Source organism: Geospiza fortis, unplaced genomic scaffold, assembly GCF_000277835.1.
Source record: "Geospiza fortis unplaced genomic scaffold, GeoFor_1.0 scaffold359, whole genome shotgun sequence".
In the NCBI taxonomy this organism is placed as follows: Eukaryota; Metazoa; Chordata; class Aves; order Passeriformes; family Thraupidae; genus Geospiza; species Geospiza fortis.
In genome coordinates, this window is record NW_005054519.1 from 513745 (window position 1) to 536301 (window position 22557).

A 22557-nucleotide genomic window follows, 5' to 3' on the forward strand; every position below is an offset into this window, starting at 1 on the left:
TGTTGTATGTCCTGCAGGGTATTTTTTGTATGTTTACCATTAATTTAAGCACAGGGTCAGCATGCAGGCCTGCTGTGGGTGGTGTTATCTGTTACAGAGCCACCAGACCTCTCAAAAGTCATTGGCTTTGATTATATTTGGGAAGTTAGTCTGGCATTGATTCAGGTCATAGAGGAAGTGAATTATCAAGGACTGGCTGACTTGTCTGGACTGTGGCACAGATTAAGGCAGATCTCACAAACTGCATTTAGCTGATATGCAAAGTGAGCATTGTTTTACATCATCAGGGATGAGCCTCCCCTACCCCACCTGCCAAATTCTAATACACCAAATAATAAAGTGTAGGAAAGTTTGAGGGAGTTTTAAGTGCCTGACTGTACTCTGTTTCTTTTCCAGAGCCAGTGGCCTGTAAGGAGCCCAGAGCCCTGGATGCAGCTCTCCACTTCTCTGCCTATGCATGTGCAGCCTAAATAGAGGTCAGGACAAGTACAGTGACTTAGAGAAGCAGCTTTTCCTTGAACTTGTCTTGACACCAGTGTTTCTCAGTCAAAAATGAAGTCTGGAAACAAGGAGAAATGATAGGTTAGGAGTAGACCGTGGTTTTTTTTCTTTTTTTTTTTAAAAAGGACAGTATTGAAAAAGAATGCACAAAAGTGTGGTAAGCTCAAACACACAACAGCACAATGACTTAAGACTTCTGAAAGTCATAATTAGTTGCAACTAATAATAATTAATTTTCAATTTGATTGCAAACAGAGCAATTAACCGACTTTGTATGAGAAGACTAATATTTAGGACTGACATACCTGAAAGATTAAGGCAGAAACAGCAAAACATGCAAAATGAAGGGTCTTTGTGAGAGTAACTAAAGTCCTTGTACAGAAAATGTGTCAGTGTAAAGCACCACCATCAGACACACCAGAAATCTGCCCTCCCTGATCTTCAAGAACATTGGATATATGATGTCACAACCTATTTCTTCATAATATCACATCATGCTCCAGCTGGCAGCTTATTTAAAACAATACTACTATTTTCAAAATGCAGAGATGCAAGCCTTTCCTAAAGCTATCTTCTCAGATTATTGTTTTTTAAATATATTTAATAAAAAATGTTAGTTAATGGAGACTGTAAATGCACTACTGAGCTGCTCTCTATTTGTGGTATTTTAAATTTGATTGAAAACAATTAGCAGATGAGAGAGATGCCTGTGAGCATTCATTAAAATGAGGCTTGTGGTTTGTGACTGTTGAATTTCACTGTGCATCTGGAGCTGTTTGCACTGGTAGCAGAGTTTTCTGTCATCATAAAAAAGGGACTGTTCCCTATAAAGGTTATGCTGGCAAAAAATAAATTGTATTAAATCTTTCCAAAACTTCCCATTGAGAGAGCAGCAGCCTATTACCCACAGGGAATTTCTCTATCAGATGATGATGGCTCACGGACAATTTAATTTGTTATTTAGCAACAGCTTGTAAATCCCTCTCATATAAATAACATGCAGTTGTAAAAGCTGACTGCTAATGAGATGATTGACCCTAAAGGTCAGACTGGCAGAATCCCCCATTGTTTGCTTAAAGATATAATTTTCATTTTGTCTAACTGGAAACTGACATCCGAGCATAACATGACAAGACATTAAATAAAAAAAAAATCTGCATTACTGGAAGAACTCTGCCATTGTTTTGTGTTTGAGATAAACATTGTTAGCCTGGGCTGAGCTGCTACCAGGGCAGTCAGCTGATGGATATGGGACTCTCCAATGGACTGTGGGGAGAGATGAATACATCTCTGGAAAATATCTGGTGAGCAAGTACAATATCAAAGGTGAGCGTGGTCTGAACGTGAACATTCAATTTTTCAGTTCATTAAAATCAAGTTCAATTCCAAAACTCATCTCAAGGTGAGGTGATTGGGGTAAGGAGGTTTTACAGAGGTTTTGCTTGTGTTATATTAGGATTTTTTTTTGCTGCTGCCTGCATTTTTAATATTGAGTTGCTAGAAGAATCTCAGGCAGCTCAGTGCACTACAGGACAAAGCTGTATGGACAACAGTTCTGACTTAAAAATGGTCAACACAGTAAAAATATTTGATTTTCAAAATCTATGTGCTCAGTAGTCTGCGAGTAGCACAAAATTAAGTACAAGGCTGCTGTGACACATTATACTTTCTGCCACCTTCTGCTTTCTCAGTACCTACCACAGCACCTGTCCTCATATTTCTTTCTTTCTTCTGCAGTCATGCAAAAAAGCCTCCAAATTAATCCAACATTCTTCCCTGAGAAGGGATTATTTGGGGCTTTTGTGCCAATGTCCATCCTGAATCATGTAGTACTTGGCTGATGTTGAATATACCCAACAGAGAAATATTTAACCAATACAGGAGAGAACAAGTATTACTGATCTGACTTAATCCAGTAAGACTAAATAATGTAAATGAACTGTGCAATACATTATCATTTTCAGCACATTAATTTGGGATAATCATGGTGATTACATGACCAGCTATCTGATCAAGAAATCCATGGACAGATCTGGAAGAATACTTCAGAGACATCAAATATATTGACAGATACCTCAGTGCCTTTGTAAACCCCTGATATCTGCTAGGGAAAGCATCTCCACAAGACATAGCATGTCTAGCTATATGTTATTCTTATCAAATATTGGTTACATATAAAGCTCAAAATATTGGTCCACTTGGCAAAATCTACTGATTTTACACCAGATAACTGTGGGCATTGCTCCAGCTCCTGGGAACACATTTGAAAATTCAAGGTACTTTCAAAGGTCAGCCTCTGCTGTTTAGTTCACAGAAAACACAACACACACTCTCAGAAAGACTTAAATTAGCATTGATTCCCACAAATCAATCTGAAGGAAATTATAGGCTGCATGTAGGCAGATGACACCTCCTCTTAATATTTATGCATATGCAGACCTTAAGAAGAGCTCTGTGCTCTGCACGTCCCATTTCCATCTCTAAGGGTCCAACAGGGAATTCAGGAATTCCAAGGTCTCTTGATGTAGGTTGAGCATCTATTCCCCCAGAATAAAAGAGGATGACCATATTTTGAATCTGCTTGGCATTGATTATCTTGGGGTGTAGTCACAAACTAGTTGTTTATGAGAACTTCACACTCCATCAGGTTTCCTTGTATTTTGAGAAGTGGAGAGGTCATATTAACTGACAGGAAGAAAACCCAAAAGCTGCCTGCTTGAGCATAAAACAAAGCGAGGATGACAAGAGTTTTCAGACCAGATGTGTGTCCTGGGGTGACTTTCTGATGCTTGTATCCCCAGTAGTCTGTTCTGCTTGATATTGATATATAGTTATTGATATTGACATATAGATATTGAGTTCTGTGCTATACCCTTCTGTGTTGTTATTTAACAAAATAATAATGAAATATTCAAATACCTTAAAGTTTCTTTTTACTTTGGAATCCTGCACTGATAGACAAAATGCATCAACAAGAATGAGTCATTTGCTTAATGTTCCATTCTTAAGCCCCCTTTTTTTTCTGTTTTTCAATAGAAGAAAGCTCTGCCACTCTAACCTAATATCCAGGGTATGGTTTTCATTGTGTACCAGGGCATTTATACTATAGCATCATCTGATCTACCCTCCCATAAGATTCCTGTTCTTTGTCTACAGCACAGATGTGTACCATCTTAACACAGAACTAAACCATGCCAATTTCTAGTGTGGGGAAGATGTCAAGAAATAATGAGGCAAATGTACTTAATCCATTATAGACACCATTATTTTTCAGTATAATGGAATGGTGAATTTTTCAAAGAAATCAAAGTAAACATCAGGTTTTTTGTTTTAAAATATCCCCAAAGAAAAAGTTGCTTGTAAAGTTTCAAACACCCAACCCCACATAAAATTATATTACTTGCAATATTTTCCTTATTTATTTGCAATATTTCCTATATTTATTATGCTGTCCAATGTGGATCTGGAATTTTTCCCATGTCAATTGTACCAGTTTCTTCCTAGGAGATGTCACAGCTCAGCAATGTCACCTGGATGGACAGGAGAACATCAACAGAAGTGTGACAGAAACCTCACTCCCATCACAGCTGTGGGGATGGGATTTCCTCCTGTGAGCCAAGGCCATGTGAGGATGGGGCTCCTGTGGCAGATTTGGGAGCACACTGACAGTGGGTAGAAGAACCCATCTAATAAATTGAGATTATTTAATCACTCCACTCCTAAATTTGGCTTACAAGAGCTCAGGAGAAGGGGCAATCTTAGATGTTGATGTGCAGTTTAGCTGGGCAAAACACAGCAAACTGCTCACAGGACTCTTCTGGTCATGGGCTCTTGTCCCGAGAAGCCTAAAAGAACACAGTAAAGGCATTTAAGGCTCAAGTGTTGTGTATCAATGAGAAAATAAGTGCCTGTGGCCAGAATAATTTTATTTTGTTCCTAGGCTGGGATGATATTCTGATATTCTGTCTGAAAGGGCGATATTCTGTCTGAAAGAACTGCACAAAGGATTTTATTGGACTAATCGGGGCCCCTGGTGAATAGACCTAATTGTTAAACTGCCATGGAAACATCAGCACAGTTCCAGGTGATTGATAACTTCTGTTATTTTCAAAACACAGAGAATGCAAAGAAGGAAATATTTAGATAACAAAGGATGCATAATCTGTCATACCTTTAAAGAATGTTGATCTTTTATGGAACTACTATTATCTCATCCTTTTATCCATAATCAACACAAAAAGCAAAGCAGAAGTCATTTGCATTCTCCTCAGGCCTACTGCTTTTCCCTAAAACTGGAGGAAAAAAATAGCTAGGACCTTTTATCATACAGGACAAATAAAACAGCAAACAAGATGAAAGCAGAATTGCTAATGGGGGTTGTTGCACAGACATTACAAGGGTGAGTGTCCAGTGGAAATGGAGGAGCAGGATGTTAGGGGAACCCAGTGACAGCTCCTTTGCCTGGCTCTGGATGACTCCACTGAAATTAGTGCAGATTGGTGGAGGAAATGGTTGAGAACTGGGATGGATAGTTTATGGAATATTGTTACCTAAAGCCTTCTGGATCGTGACTGTTGGGAAAAAAGCTCATTGTGCAGAAAGCCCCCCTGTTTTTTGGGTCCCAGCTGGCACTCTGGAGCAGAGCAGTGGAGACAAGGCTCTCAGTCAGGCACGAGAAATGTGCAGCACTGCTTATGTGGAGGGTTACAATCAGATTTATTGCTGATACAGTGAAGAATATTGCCAGTGCAGTCTGTAATAGAAGCAGGTCTGGAGGGTGGTAACAGAAGTGGGTTTGGGGAGGAATGCACAGGTTGGCAGCCTTTGGCCTTGCAGAATGCTCAGGCACAGAGCCCCTGTGGAGCTGCTCTGGGGTTTCACCTCCCTGTGTGACAGTCTGGCCTTTACTCACAGGGAGAGTCCCCTGTGGTCAGGCTGGACCTGGACAGACCCTGCAGGGCTCCCTGCCAAGTAGGGGATCCACCCAGAACCTGCCTGCAACTTTGGGACACCAGTTTGTCCAGTTGGTCCAACCTCCACTAACATTTTATACTCTTTAGCAGGCTGCTGTGCACCAGTCAATTAGCACAGCTCCCATCTCTGGAATAAACCCATTATTTGAGCACCCAGGAAGTTCCTCCTGCAATTCCCACATGTGTTCTTATCTTAGGACAATTCACACCATCAGAGACAATCCCAGGAGAGAGGGGGTGTGCTGAGGTAGGAGGGACACACCTGATGACCCTCAGCACTGTCACACACATTGGAATGCCTTGAGAGGCTGACCTGGAACAGAGGCTGGACAGAAGTAAATAAAGTGGGGATTTATTAAAAGGCCTCAATGAATGCACCTTGGGCAGCACAAGAGCCCAGCCAGGGCTGCACCCAAGATGAACCAAAATGGTCCCAACATGCACGACTGGGCATGGGGTCTGTCACTTTGATCAGTTCTGCTCCATTTGCATCTTGGAGTTCATTGTCCAACTCCAGCTTTAGCCCATGCAGTCCCACCCTGCTTGTTTTTCTCTCTTCAGTTCACATTGTTCATGCTCTTGGACCTGAGATTTGGATCATTTGTCCTTGGTCCCGAGCTAGAGCAGGAATTGTTTTGTCTCCTTACTTTCTGAGGAGAGCTTTCTATCCCTTAATATGAAGCTCAGAACTACACACTAAAGCAGCACAGAATCTGAAAATTATAAAAGCTAAAACTTCAGGCATCATTTGTAATGAAAAGGAAGAGTAACAGGCTTGTGAACATACTGGGTATCAAGAATTTGAGGAGACACCTGAAGCTTTCCCCCAGCATCACCCAGAATGCGTTATTTCATCCCACAAGATGCACCCTCCACTTTTCCCAAGAGAAGGCCCCCGTGTTTTCTCCTCACAACCCAGCTGAGCACAAACAATCATGGCCATTTGCCCAAGACCTCCCCATGCCAGAGCAGCCCTTCAGACCATTAGGGCCTTGCTGTGGGTGCCAATGGGCCCCAGAGTGGGCTCCCAGCAGGTACCCCCCACCCTGGGATTCCCTGTAGGAGCGTCGGGGGTAGGACGGTCGGGATGGATGGAGACAAGAGATCTCTGCAGCCAGGTTGTGGAACTGGGGGTTTATTGTGAAGGGCCTGGGTGCAGGGCCCTGCTGGGTGCTCCAGCCACAGATTAGAGCAGGACTGAGAGAAGAGAGTAAAAGGGTAAAAGAGCAAAAGCATAAGAAAATAAAAGGGGTAAGAGAGCGAGGTTCCCGTTACAATACAATAAATCTTCTTCTGTGTTGAATATTCTAATTCTCACTAACCAATCTAGTACAAGATACAAATCCTATAGCATTTACATACAGCCTATAAGAATCATTACATCACCATACTGTGTTACATTTTAAACCCTAAAAACTCCTCTTTGGGCCCCTTCTGCCAAGCTGTAGGGTCTGCTCTGACCCTTGGGCCTGCCTGCAAGCAGAGGGAATTGTTTCATCAAAAGGAGATCACCTTCAGCCAGCCACACAATTGTTTTCCAGTTGTTCAGTAACTGAGGTATCTCAAAGCTTGCTTTCATTTCAATGTCACTTATAGTTTCCATATTCTCAAAATCTTTTGCCAGGCAGTCATATTTATAAGGCTTTCCTGTTTCATCTTCCCCAACACCCTGCACCACCACTGAGCACAGGGCTCAGCCCAGCAGCACTGACATCCAGAACCCTCCTCCAGCCTCAACTCCCTCTGCGACACCAACAACAAACCCTTGATGAGTGCATTTATTCCCTAACTCCAGGACAGCACATTCCAGATTCAGGGCATGCTCAAATCACTACTTATCTGCTTAGATCTAGGAATACAAACATATCATTGAAATGTAAAATCTCTGAGCAAGGGAACAGCAGCCTGTGCCACATGATCTCCACTGAGATTGCTGAAGAGTGAAAAAAGCCAAATTCAAACTAATGTCAGAAGGAAATAATTTTAAACAGAGCAACCTTTATCTTCATTTCATCTCACTGATGTGATGGAAAAAAGGCCTTTTATGAGGAAGGGATGAGTCTAAAATTTTTGAAGGTTCATTTCAAAGGCTTTTTAACTGATTATCCAGAGCATCCCTTTGGTACAAAAAGCAAACCAGAGTAATTTTTTCATCTCTTGAGACTACCATCCCCATTTGGACTACTCAGAAAAACCTTTCCCACACAGTCCTTCCTTTGCACTCAGAAGAACCTCTCTGGAGTGCAGGGACATGTGAACTAATTTACAGGCCAAAAAATATCCAGATTTTGAACTGAGAAATTCCAGCTTGGTTCATTTAAACTATTCCTAAGGAATGAGACAGCTCACTTATCTGAATATTGAGAAATCATTAATTATTAGTTGGTCACACTGATAAGAGTCAGTGAGAGGTTCTTGTTCACTTCAGCTGAACAAAATCCCAACTCTGTCAACACAAGAAATAGTAACCTAACAACAGAAACACAAAATCTGCTATTTTCTGTTACACTTTCTCCAGCTATAGTGTGTTCTGTTGGGTTGTTCCAGGTTTGTCTGCTTTAACACAAATAGGGAAGAAATGTCTCCTGTCTTACAGGACATGCCCAGGTTTTTGGTTCAGGTTCCTGCTTTATTACACTTTCTGTGGAGCCCTGCCCAGCTCCTTCAGCGTCTCAGTTTCAGGTGTTTCATTTGTGCAGGGTGTCAGACAACGCTTTGTTACAGCTCTGAGGCAGGTAACTGAAAAAAAATGATGCATCCAGCACTACACAATGGAAATTTATACTAATGCACACTGGAGAGAAATGCATTGCTCCCCTTCAATTCACTTGGATTCTTGATGGAACCAATCTCCAAGAAAAAATTGTTACAGGGCCTTGCAATGCTGGAGCCTCCAAAGCCTGGCTATTAATTACTAATTAATGTGCTTTTTCTCTGCTCCAGTAGGGAGGCAAATAACCAGGTTAGTGCTTGAGGAACCTCTTGTGAAAAGCAGTGACTTTTTACCCTCTATAATTTTATCTCACCAATCCAGTATCATTTGCTCCTTTTTCCCTTCCTTCCTACCATTCACTAATCTCAGGCAATACCAGAGCAAATTGTCCTCATTCTTTCTTTACTGTTGAGATGGACTTCAGAATTTATCCAGCTTGAATGTCACATTTTAATTTTTTTTTTCTGAAACTTTATCATTTAAGCCAAGTTTATCTTCTGCTGTCCTTGCACAGTTATCTGTTCACGTGGTCCCAGTTCCTGAAAGGGACACTATTTTGGCACATAACATTTTCATTTAAATGATTGGTGTATGTTTAAAAATCATTTATCACCCAGGACTCAAACATAACACAAAACACGTGATGAACACACAGTTCAGCTCAGCACCAAGGGGGTGATAAGTAAAAAGATAACTGACTAAATGGTATTTAGCTCAGGAAAGTGCATCTGCCTTCTTGTCAGAAACCAGAGTAGAGATGGGGGAGGAGAATTGGCAGGAGGGTGAATTTTTTTTTGTTTCTGGCCATTTAAAGGTTTGGCATGCAATACATTACACAGGAACATCATCAGCAAAGCACACAGGCATCAGTCAGGAATATTTTTTTGAGAAGATATCACATAAAATGAGACATGCTCAGAGTAAAGGGTAATGAGGAATTGACCATTGTTCTGAAGTATCTGCTTGGGGACTATATAAATCCTCTTTATTGATCCATGTATTACAATGACAATTCCTACTCAAAAATTCAAGTTATTTATAGTCCCATAGATCTGCTTTAAGCTGAACACATTTTTTTTTTACAAAACAAGATCTGAAAGTCCTTTTTTCTTAACTGTCAAGAGGGATTAATTTTGTGAGGGACTAGAAATTTTATTTCTAATCTTCACCTGCTGTGGCTCGGGTTCTAATGCCCTTCTGTATTTATACTCAGGAATGTGCTCTGTGTTACTGTGAGAGAGCAAAACTGTCCTGCTCTGGTCCCCTGAGGTTCATTCTCACTGCTAATAATGAAGGGATGGGACTATCATTGGGTTAAGAATGATTTGTTGCTCAGATAAATATTAGTTTCAGAGGCTGTGAGATTTTAGAGGAGTAAACAGTTGGCCATAGCTTAAAGTAGTTACAAGTTCTTTGCTACAAGATAATATAACTTTCTGGTCTAATAGATAGTTGTCACAAGGTGTATTTTGTTTTTTTAACTTATCACTTTTACTTCTACTGTCCTGTGGGTACTTTTGTCTAATAGGTTTCTGTCTCACATGCACACAGATGCTTCTATTATTACTTCTAAATTCTTAGATTACTCAATATAACCACACCCTTACATTATAAACTCTTCACCATCTTATTAGTACATAAGTGTATTTTTAAGATGTACATTAGTACATCTTAATGCACTTATTTAAGACATATTCTTACTCACAACTATAGAAACATAAGTTTATATTTTTTTCTGCTTAATTCTGTGTATTTTATTTTTATATTAACCTAATCAAACAGACGAATAGATCAAATCCTTCAGTGTCTGTGGAAGTTTCTGGTTTTATGATTTCTGAGGATACAGAACAACATTTTCTGATATAGCTGAACTCATTTAGGCTACATCTAACTAGAGGGTTCCAGGAATGCATCCCAGGCCATACACAGACCTTGATGCTTTTCCTGGAAAGACATTTCAGCCTCACAGAGGGAAGGAAGCCACTACAAAGCTTGGAATTACTTACAGCTTGTACCAGCAGGGAAGCAGGACTCAGGAGCTTTCCTCCAAATGCATTTTTTCCCCTGATTCTAAGGAAAATATGAGAGTGTTCTCTGGCATCAGGACTCAGGGATGCTCAGTGCCTGCAGACAGCTGTGCAGGGGATGCAATGCCCAGCTCAGTCAGTGCTGCCCACTGTAGGATTCATCTGCAATCAAATTCAGGCTTAAACTTCTGAATTCATGGAAAACTTGGAGTTATCCAGCTCTCTTTTAGCACCATAAGATAATAAGTTCATCGTAGTGGTGATGCACAAATCTATTTGTTCTATAAACAGTCAATAAGAAAAAGAAATATTATGTTCTTTGATTGTTGGGAAATTCTACCGAACTGGATGAAAATTATTTCTTCACTTCTGAATTGGACCTGTCAGAGTGATTCCTTCTTTTAAAAACATCCACCTTGCTTCAGTTTCCAATAGACAAAGGATTTGTATAAATATCATCAAATCAGAGGGATAAAATACTGCAACATCAGAAAGAGCTCCTGTGAGAGGTTTGAGTCTCTTTCACCTCTGGATGAAAGGCAATCTGAAACACAAAATTCTGTTTAAGACATGGTCAGACTGTCAGCCACGATGATTCCTTTATATCAAGAGAAAACAAAGTTGTTTGTGTTGCAGTGAAGAAAATAACTTGAGTAGATGTACATATTTTCTAGGAGCTATCCCACAAGACTAGAAATGCTTAAGAACTGTGTAAACTGACTTATCAGTCCTTTTTTTAAAGGGTGAATGTCAGGGATTTAAATGTCCATGTGTGGAGAATCCTTCTCAAAATGTTGATAATTTCTTTGTCATTCTCTCTCATCCTACACACACATACTCATATTTATGGGTATGTCTCATTTACAGTGTATTTTCAAGGAAAAAAAAATCAGGGTTTTTCTTCTTGTTTATGCTGCTTTCTGCTCTGCTACTCATCCCACAAATCACTACATTCCCAATCTGATTTAAGGCTTACTGCATAGACACCAAAAACAATTATACTCACCCCAGCCTGCAGCACAGAGATTGGATTACAAGTGGCACCTTATGTTTTAGCTGCTCACTCCCTTTCAGCTCCTGTACAATATTTGAATTTTCATCAGCTGCCCGGTACAACTCTGAGCATTTCCAGACTTTGAAGCCACTGGGTGCTGCAAGAAAGTTCCAGTGATGTATGAGACTGCCAGAGGAACAGCAAGAGCTGCAAGTTTGAAACTTATTCTCTGTGCTCGTGCCCTCAGAGAAAATCACTGCAGAGCACAGGGCCATATTTTGTGGGTTTAAGTGTTAATTAAGTGCTGAATAGATCTCACTCTGGTTCCCTGCACAGGGAAGTTTCTACCCTCTGAGGCAGGTGAATACTCACAGCAATAATTTATTTTATTTTTTTCTTTTTTCAGCTGTAGCCCTTTTTCCTCATTAGCTCCTCATCGCTTCTAGAAACTTGCTTGAATGTTTTGTGTGTAACACCCAGTGCATTGAACACAATATTTTATCAGCACTTCCAAAATTTGAATTCCAGCTTTTAAGGGAAGTTATTTTAGTGAATATGAAAATTGTTGGTACACACTTACCTGAGCAGGAATCAGGATAGACCAGGATGCATTGAATTGTATCTGACTTGGTAGGTGTATCTGTGCTTCACCTACCACCTAAAAGCAATCAGAAACATCAAACAGAAACAGAGAAATTTCCCCTCCCACCTGCACCTGCCATGGGGTGGGACCCAGGGCTGCCACTGCCTTACCCAGCTTCTAACAAATGAATGCTACCAAGCCCTGCGGGAGGACTACAGTTCCCAAAATTCCTTGCCAAAAACTGAACTGGTGTCAGACCATCAAATTCCATGATGAAATGAACACTTGCAGCAAAAATGTGCTTCCTCTTCATACAAATTACTTTCCTATGACTGATAGAATTTGACTGGCATTTGTTGCCAGAAAAAAAATCCACAAAACACGCTGAAAATATGACTGGAAATGAAAACTAAAATTAGAATAATTCTGAAAATTTGGAAAAAAAAAATTTTCTGTTTTTTTTTTTTTTTTTAATGTTTTTCTTTCTCTTTGCAAATATAAGTTGGTTTTGGTAATAAAAGTCTTCACATCAATATCTACTCCTTTGTCCATCACAGCATATGCTTTGCCATCAAAGCATAAGGGGAAATAAATTCTCAAAATTACTAAATTCTGTTTGTGTCACATTAGGATTGCAAAAATAAAACCCTCACCTGGTCCTTTCATACATTTTTAAGTGATAAAATAGTTTCAGAAACAGAATCTGGGGGAAAACTTGAAAAATAGTTATTAAGGCAATCACAGGTTTGTAAGATAATTCTTTCCTCCCTCTCTGACATTAGCAGGCTGCCTGAAAGGACAGGTTCTTACTAGATTCTGAATTAAAAAGCTCTCAAATGAATTGCCACATGGACAAGAGCTGACACAATGCTAAATTTAATTAATTAATTAAGCCAGACCATTCATGAGGATGGGACAGAAAGAAGAGGATAATGGAGACTTCTGTTTTAGTCAAACATTGGACTGGGTCTGTATAATCATGGGCTGAAAATTCCGTGATTTTCAGGTTTTTCTTTTGTAAATGATGAAAACAGAAGCAGCAGACATTTATGCCAGTCTAAATAAAGCCCCTTTGTCATGCACTGTTTGTTTTATTTATGGAAGAAGCATTATATAGAACAAAGTGAATGGCTGCTGTTTCACATAATATAAGAGGCCTGGGAAATATCCATTAAAACCCTACAGCATTTCATGATTCATACTTGACTTTTTTTTTTTTTTTTTTTTTTGGGAGGATTAATTGTATCTCCTGCTCGGTGTTGCAACGACGTTTTAGCCAACCTGCCTTTATTTGGTGTAACAGGTGATTCTGGGTGGCCACGGCTGCAGCCAGCTCACACCTGGCACTGCAGGAGCTGTGAAATCTTGGGACAAGGAGCAGGAGGTCCATCTGTCCCTCTGGAGGTGACTGACAGGCTCCTGGCCACCTTCCCCACCCTGCCCTGCAGAATCACCCTGAGCTGAGAGCTGCACAAGAGCCCTGGGCTGAGGGAAGGGGGAGGCCACACAAATTTCCAAAATCATCTGGAGCCTAACTCTAACCAGCTGCCCTGTCTCGCACCTGAGACACTTGGAATTCACCTCTGAATCCTACTTGTTCTTGTGAGTTTAAGTAAAGCACCTTATTTCTGTGTTCCTGGGTTAAAGTCATGGTATTCTTCTTTTATAAAATATGGGAAATATTCCTCAGCAATGTTTAAAGGGGTATTATTCCCTTGCATGTAAGACTCCCAGGTCTGGTATATCAATATCTGAAAATGAGTCCAAAAGCAATCCCATCTGTGACAGGAATTGTGGAAATGGAGTTTATTTTAAAGGTGATTCAATTGGCTTTGTTGCTCCCAATCATATAAATAATATTTTAGTTTAAAAAATGCACATCTTTTGTTTTCATATTCATTGGTAAAACTGCCAGCTTGTGAAATTTGGCAGAATGAACTGTGTCAGTATTGCCATCAGGGAACATTACACTAACAAAGGAAGAAATGACAGAAAGGCCCCCCAACCACAAGACCTGTTTTATAATTCAAAAACAAGCTGTTATGAAAGACAGGGAAATTACTTTCTTTGCTGTTCAATATTTTGATGGTAAAAAAAAAAAAAATCAAGGCTGGGCTTGGCCAACCCAAAGACCCAAGATACAGAATGAGAACCCAGTCCAGATTCAGCCAGCATTTTGCCCCCACCAGTTACCAGTGCTGCCTTTCTGGCTGTTTCTCCTGGACTTCACAAATCAGAGCATTTCCACAGGAGGAAAGAAAGAAATCTCTGTGTTCCTCAGCCCCATGGCAGGAGTCTGTGTTTAGACTGGATGAGCATCTCTGGCAGTGCCCAAGGCCAGTGCTCAGAGCACCCTGGGATAGTGGAAGGTGTCCAGCCCATGGCAGGGGGTGGAAAATGATGATTTTTTTTTTGGTCCTTTCCAATCCCACCCAATCCATGAGTCTTCACAAGATGGTTGGTCTGGGGCTTTCTGATGAACAGGAATTTGAGCTGTCAGAATTAATTTGAATTTTGTGAGTGTCCAGAAAAATATCAGGGGAGGGTACTACTGCCCTCGTTCTAGAAATGCTTTCTCCACTTGTGGAATAAAACAGGCAACCCCTACTCATCCCTTCCCTCTGCCTGTGGTCTCACAAACCTCCTTCAAACAGACACCAGAAACAGTGGCAGGAGAAGAAAGGGAATTTTGCAAGTTATTCCACATCCCCTCTGAAGAGAAGGCTGAGATTTTCATGTTGTTGATTTCAGTGGTTTAATGTTGGCAATGTGGGGGGGAGGAAGAACAAAAAAGAAGAGATAGTTGTGTTGCAATGCTAATGAGCACATTTACAAGGCTCTGCCAGCAATGCTGAGCTTCAGCTCGTTTTTATTAGCCATTTTGGAAGATGTCTTAGTTGCAGTTGCACAAAAAGCATTGTCAGGACTTTTCTATTTTCTCATTTTGAATACTGTGACATTACTTGGAGAGGGTCTCGTTCTGCAGCACATAAGCCAGTATCAGTATTGTATAATACAGCAGCTAGACTCATTTTGCAGTGTGATTACAAAACCCATCACTGTGAATTATACAGCAAGTTAAATTGGTTTCCACCTTCTGCAAAGCCAGAATATTATCTTGCACAAATAGTATACAAATGTAGAAATAATACAAGTCCAACTTATCTGAATGACAGAGCACAGAAAGCTTTCATTGCTCACTCCATCAGTACTTTCTATTTTCTGCTAATGACACGTGCTGTGGTCTGAAAGCAAACTCTAGCAACAGTGAATGCTCTCAATTCTTACTTTTTACATTTTTATTTTTACTAACTTTCAATTTACTAGAACATTCTGCTGCTGCTAAAAACTTTCTGAATCTGAAAAATAATTTTTCAAGCAACCTTTTTACATAGAATCACAGAATGGCCCAGTTTGGAAAGGGGCTTAGAGCTCATCCAGTGCCACCCCTGGCATGGCAGGGACACCTCCCACTGTCCCAGGCTGCTCCAGCCCCAGTGTCCAGCCTGGCCTTGGGCACTGCCAGGGATCCAGGGGCAGCCCCAGCTGCTCTGGGCACCCTGTGCCAGGGCCTGCCCACCCTGCCAGGGAACAATTCCTCATTCCCAAGATCCCACCCAGCCCTGCCCTCTGGCACTGGGAGCCATTCCCTGGGTCCTGGCGCTGCAGTTCTGATGAACTTTTGATGAACTTTCCACTTCCCTTGATCAGAAGCACTTGTCTGCCACTAATGAACTTTTTTTTTCTATTGTTTATATTTTTCTATTAATTAAAAAGCACCATCATTAGCATCAGATTTTTCAGCATAATTTAAATACTGGATGAGTATTTACATTCGTATGAGTAACTCAGACTGTTCAGTCTTCCCTGAAAGGGGAAGGGAGCTTGGTGAACGTCACTCTCCTGAGTGAGCTGCATTTTCTGGTCCCTGAACACTGACCACTGGAAAAGAGCTACATGGCCTTAATGAACTTTCTAATATTATACTCCCAGTATTCCAGCTCAGGATAGATGTGGTGAAGAGAGGAGCAGACAAAGGAGGAGAAACAGCCAAACAGCTCCATCAGACTGAAATTATATCCCAAGAAAACCAGATACAGGGAAAGGCTACCTGCCAAAAATTCATCCTGCTAGACAGACCTTGGAGAAGCTTTCTAAACCCATTTTTCAGTTCTAGAATGCCATGACCATGCAGGCTGTTAAAAAAAATTGCCACACACATTTGTAGGTAGATGCAACTGCATGGATGTAGTAGAGCTGATTTATTTTTCTCTTTCTATTAAAATCAGCAGCTCCATCTCTAGCAGAGCTGTACAAATAGAGTTATTCCAAGCAGACTATTTTGCAGACATCCTGTCTGTTCTCCAGACTGAGAATTGTCACTGCTGTGCTGCCACAGAGCTGATGGGATTTGGAGTTGCCATAGTGTTAAATGTTTCTCCTGTGATCAGCAACTGCTGATTTAAATGAAAGTCTTGAGCCATTTTCTCTCCTCTGTATTTCACAGTCATTTCAAAGTCATCATAGACAAAAAGGTGTAATGATACCAGGTAAAAAATGTATTTAAATGAGCTTGCTGTGATCTGATTTCAAGGTCAGAGCACACAAACAGCCTCTGCTTTCAGCTGCTGTAAAGGACAGGACACGCTGAGGACCTCCAGCCATCCGAGTTATATTTAATAAACATGTACACACATTCCCTTCACAGTGCTTTCATGTTGAAATGCCTGAGCTGAATTTTGTGTCCTTCCAATGTGCACAGAATTCCAGCTCTCATGGGTGCCATGATTTACTTCAGTGGCTGTGACAAACGATGTGAGGCACAGCCAGGTGAAGGCAGGCCAGGATCGATGGGGCTCTAAGGCACTTGGCACTTGTAAAAGATTTTGAATATTTGCTTCTCAAATTTATCAGTATTAATAATTCTAATTTAATGCATTTTCCTTGTCACTTGCAATGAGTCAGTTGCTAATTAAATGTTGGTGAAAAAGATGAATTACATGTTTACATGCTTAAAAAGAGTGTCACTAATATGTCTAAATCTAGATGTGAAATGTAGAACAATATGATCTAATCCCCCTAAATACTGTTGTTATCCAAAATAAGTCTATGCTGAATTAATTCAAAAAAGGAGAAGTACTGGAAAACTGAATGATTGACATTTAACCCTCTAACATGTATTGGTATAAATTTTATATTCAGATTACATGGAATTAGTTTGCAGAATTAATCATTTCCCTTCAGTGGGGAGGCAATGACACAAGAAACAGCACATCTCCATTGACAGGTCAGAAATTCATTAATTCTTTTCCTCCCCTTTGCATTGTAGCTATTCCTGTTTAAAAGCTGTTCAAATGCTCAATTTTGAGCTCTGCCCAGCAGTAGTGACTCCCATCTCTTTTTGACTGACAATGATGAGATTTCTGTCATGCTTTGCCTCTCCTACAGGGCCAGTGATGGGATTTTTTTCCTGGAAATCTTATTACTGAATGCACTGTCCTGGTCTCAGATGGAACTTTCAATCAGAAAGGCAATCAGAAGGATTTCCATTTGTGAGTTTTCCTACAAAAGAGCTCTGCTAAACTCTCCAGTGTAGCCTCTCACTCTCAGAGTGCCTTGCCCTGAATGCTGGGGCGGCCCCAGCCACTGCCATGATCCATGTTCCCAGCATCTTCCCTGGCTCCCAGCACTGGGATGTACACAGAAACTGGCTCAGTTCCCAACACCTTTCCTGTTTAGGCTGGTGTTGGATCTGCCATGGCAGCTCAGAACAGCCTGGCACCCAGAGCAGGTGATGAGTAAGAGTGTGTTTGGCTTTTCTTGTAGTGGGTTACAGAAATACATTTGATTTCATTGAAAACTCCAGGATATCTCCTTTCCTACCATCCTTTCCTACCCCTTCACTGTTTAGTTCAGTGTTTTACCAAAAGTTTTAGATTCAGTTATTCAAAAGTATTTTTGTTTTATTGCAGTGTAACTTAAATGTATTGGGTACATAATGAATTTCAATAAAATCTTTATAATAGATATCAAAATGGAATTAATGTATTAGTTGCCCACAGACTACAGTCATTAAACCGAGCTGTGCTGCAGCTAAAGCAAAGTCAGTGTTACCACCTGAAATACAGGCAAAATTGGGGGTGATGTGTTAACAATTCTTTGTTTGCAGAATAAGTGTTATTGAGGAACTTTAAGTCAGTGGGTTGTTTTAACCAGCAATGCTTTAACAAAAATCATGTGAGGTTATTTTTCTGCATGGTGCAGTGAATCAGACACTCATAACTCCTGTGCTCCCATCACTGTCAAAATTCTGCAATCACTGTCAAAAATTGTTTCAAATATTCTCCTTTTTTTTCTTTTTTTTTGGTTTTTATTTTGTCTGTATTCAACTAATAAATAAATGATTTTGAAGAAACTACATTCCTCAAAAGACTATGAAGTTATTCCAGCAGATTCATTTCTGCAGTGCCCAGGTAAACCTGAAAAAAAAGCAATAACAAGAAAAGTATTTATAAAAATATATTTCACAAAGTAGGAAACAATACAGGAGTTTCTCTGAATACAATACATGGAGTAAATAAACAAACAATAATATAGCTTCAAAACAAAGTAGAAAATTAAAATGATTTGCATGTAATACGTAGTTTTCTTATACAATTGCTACTTCTAAATGGCAAGTTTGCATTACAAATTGAGTATGCTTGCAGCTTCTAGTGTTCTTTCTCTGTGTGCAAGAGCCCTGGTGCATCACTATGAATATTATAGAAAAAAATGCTAATAACAGAAGCAGTAAAATTATGTACACACTGGTTCCTGCTCTAATACAGTGGAGAACTATAAGCATGTTTTTTTTTTACTGTACTGTGTTATGTGTGGATTTCTAAAAGTCTATAGTTTAAATATTCACATGAACCAGTTTACTTCCAGCTGTTTGTGCTTGTATTAAAAACACCAGGTACTAGATTTATGAAGAAGATATAAAACTGTCAAAAGTTTTCTCTGGCAATGTTTAATTCCTGCCAGCATTCTCTTAAAATTCAGCTACTGCAAATGGACAGGGAACTGCTTTAATCTGCAACAATTTGTCATTTTTCTTTTCAAAATGTACATGTATGAAACATTCATTATATATAGAAAAAAAAATTCTAACTGATATAATTTAATTTTCTTCATAATCTTACTCTATAGATTATCAGTCTTAATAAATAAAAGCAGTAATGGACATCAATAAAATATTTATTTCAAAGATTAAACAAATAAATTCGATCTTTAGCAATAAAATCAGCAATTCTTTCATTTATGTAAGTCCATCCCATTTCACAGTTTTTTCTTTCAGAAGACGAAGCACAGGGTTGATCCTTCTTCTAGAAAAAAAGATCCTTTTTTGTAGCAAGGTTATGCAGCCCTGCCTCTGAATCTCTACACATTAGTAGTATCTATTACCCATCACTGGAATGGATTAAGAACATGTGAATATTTTAAGGCTTGACACAATATTTAAAGATGATATTCAGTCTGTGGTGGCGTGGCCAACAATTACTGTATGTACAATGGATGGTCACTGCACAGTAGGAGCCAGTAGGAATTGGCAATGCTATTTCTGCTCAGCATTGCTAAGAAGACCAAGATATTGCTTTGAACATTTCTGTGGCGGGATCTTTGTTGGCAATGCAGAAACAAACCTTTAGCTTTACACATACTGGGCAGGAGCTACTGCTCAACAGCAAATCCCTGCAAGTCCGTTTCCTAAGAGAGCACCAATTTCTTTTTTGTTCTTTTCAATTCACTGAAGATAATCAAAGATCCAAATCTCCATCTTCAGAGTGGTCAAGTGAATATCAAATATCCAAAGACTTCTAGACACTCCACATACTTTACTTCACACTCCACAAGACTTAACCTCCTAACATATACTTTTTTTTTTTTGGTTCAACATTACAATGTAGTTGATTTTATAGATGACTGGCGCTAAACTTGCCTCTAAAACAAAAAGCCACATTAGTTTTTACTAACAGCAGTGGCCCTAGAATATTACATGATCATTAAGTCAACAGGGAAAAAGTTTGTAATCCACTGTCAAGTTTCTTTGTCACTTTCTCCAACTGAGTAAAGTTCTCCGAGTCTTTTAAAGCGAGGACCCCATTCACTGAGGTAGTCAAAATTCTGGTCTGAGTCTGATGTGGAGGACTCCAAGGAGCTAAGGGAACCAGCTGCTGATCCCTTTCCTTCATAGCCATAAATCTGGATAGAGTCATATGGCGGAGCTGTGGGATCATTATCAGCTTCATGAAGCCTTACATTAATAAATTCATCAACATCAACACCATTAGGAACAGGTGCAAGACCCTGCCTGGGCATAAATTGAAGATCAGGCTTAATATCCTTACGAGGCAAAAATCCATTAATTCCATCTGGATTTTGCAAAGTTGCAATGTCAAAGGCTTCTGTGTCTTCCTCTCCACCTCCTTCATCATCGTAGCGAATGATATTTTCCCTCACATCTTCATCATCTTTGATGATCAGAGGCTCATTCTTGTGTCTTCTTAGTGTCACAAACAGCACCACAATGACTGCAAAGAGAGCACCACAAACTGATTAGGCAAAATATTTCCAACCCAAACACCACATGGTGAGTGCAGCTGGGGAAGGCGAGAGGTTGCTTTTTTGGGATTGGGAGTAATAAGGGTGAAAAGCTGAAGGACCTATGACTTCAACCCCCTTCACGTGAAGAAAGTTGGGTCAGAAGCTCTGATTACTCATCTAGTCTTTGATTATCAGCTCATATTTACATCTGAACCTCAATTTTATAGAAGCAATAAGGTTTCCCATACTTCTAATTTCAAGCCTCGACTTTTCCCTTTGGAAGTGAAGTCAGGCTATCATTATTCAGATAGTCTATAATAATGTACATAAGGGATGATGTTTTCAAATATTAGAGAGTGTTTTTCTGAAAACATAGCCCTAATGGGAGAAGGAAATCTGTTTTTCTTACCTGCTACAAGAGACTCCTATTCTATAACTAAAAAGAGAGTGAGAAAATAATTGAGATAAAAAGAGCTTAGCTCAATTTCAGAATCGTGGACAGATGCATAAAAAACTCTAGATGCGTTATGCTTGGTTTTGCAGTTTAATGCTTAAACCTCAGCATTCACTGATTTACTGATGTAAATCTCAGTCACAAAGTGAAGCTGCAAAGTGCAGAAATAGAACTCTCCTTTCACTGTTCTCTCCCTCACTTGCTTGATGTTGTATACAAATGTTGTATGTTTTATTAAAATATACCACAGTGCTTATCTTGTAAAGCTTTAGTGTCTCTTGTGCCATTATAATCCAGAATAAACCCCTAATAGAAATATACAAATATAAATATATATATAATGGAAAGAGATAAAGCTATAAGAAGGCATCCAAAGGAGGGAGCCTAGGCTGGGGAAGGGCCTGCAGGGGCCACCCGAGGAATGGCTGAGGGCACTGGGCTGGGTCAGCTTCAGGAGAGGGGCTGAAGGCAGAGCTCCATGGGGCTGTAGGGACAGCTCTGAGCTCTGCTCTGGGCCAGGGGCAGGCTCAGGCTGGAGATCAGGGAAAGGTTCTGCTTCCCCCAGAGGTGTTGGCACTGCCCAGGCTCCCAGCGAATGGGCACGTCCCCGAGGCTGCCAGAGCTCCAGGAGGGTTTGGACACCAGGGATGCACAGGGGGGATTGCTGGGGGGTCTAGACAGAGACAGGAGCTGGGTCAATGATCCCTGTGGGTCCCTTCCAGCTCAGGACATTCTCTGATTCCATGATTCACACAAGTCTTAGAATATACCACAGATCTGTTTCCCATCAGGTGTAGCCCACACTGTGTTCACCTTGCTGCTCAACACCCCCGTGTGATTTTCAGTTTCCCAGTTTACACACCTGTTTATTTTGTAACTCTTGTGTGCGAGTACTTCAGAGCAGGACTTTGCTCTCTCTGATTCTGTCCAGCTCTTAGCACATGGGAAATTCAGTTCTACTGCCTGTGGCATTCACATTCTCTGAAAAAAAGCCCTTCACTCAGGATTTTTCTCCTGGGAAGATGAGAGGCCTCAGAGAAAAGGAAAACAATTCTTATCTCATTTGCTTCTCCTCTGTTCTGCTTATGTGGAACGTGGGGATTGTTTACCCACAGGTGATTGTTTCATTGGATTCTGCTTGAGTTGTTTTCACTTTTTGGCCAATCAGGGCCAAGCTGTGTCAGGACTCTGGAGAGAGTCACGAGTTTTCATTATTATCTTTTTAGCATTCAGTAAGTATCCTTTCTGTATTCTTTAGTATAGTATAGTATTCTTTAATATAATATAGTATTATAAAGTAAAAAATTAGCCTTCTGAGAACATGGAGTCAGATTCATCATTCCTGCCTTCGTCAGGGCATTTCCTTCAAATACAATAACTGCCAGCACTGTCAGTGCTGCTGCACATAGGACTGGACTGTCCCTCCTCTTCTCTGAACCTCAGACCTCCTCAGAACCGGCAGACGCCGGGGGAATTTGTGACAAGGGCCATACCACAGGCCAGGCTGTGCCGTGGGCCATACCGCAGGCAATGGCACGGGCCAGGCCATGCCATGGGCTGTACTGCAAGCTGTGCCATGGGCCAGGCCATACCATAGGCCATGCTGTGGGCCAGGCCTGCCGTGGGCCAGGCCATACCACAGGCCAGGCTCTACCACAGGCCAGGCCATGCTGTGGGCCGTACCCGCAGGCCGGGCCATGGGCCAGGCCGGGCCACGGGGCAGGTTGTA

General features: G+C 40.5%; 1 protein-coding gene across 3 annotated transcripts in view; it reads right to left on the bottom strand.

Moving 5' to 3' along the window:
- Positions 1–18183: 18183 nt before the first annotated feature.
- Positions 18184–22557, bottom strand: part of CDH8 (cadherin 8) — a 162314-nt gene continuing 157940 nt past the window's right edge. For 2 of the 3 annotated variants that reach the window (XM_031063640.1, XM_031063643.1), the window contains one exon: positions 18298–20361. In XM_031063640.1, the coding sequence (XP_030919500.1) occupies positions 19868–20361 (494 nt within the window). In that variant the 3' untranslated portion in view covers positions 18298–19867. Of the gene's footprint in view, positions 18271–18297; positions 20362–22557 lie in introns of those variants that run through there. The other variant, XM_031063641.1, reaches the window with a different exon arrangement.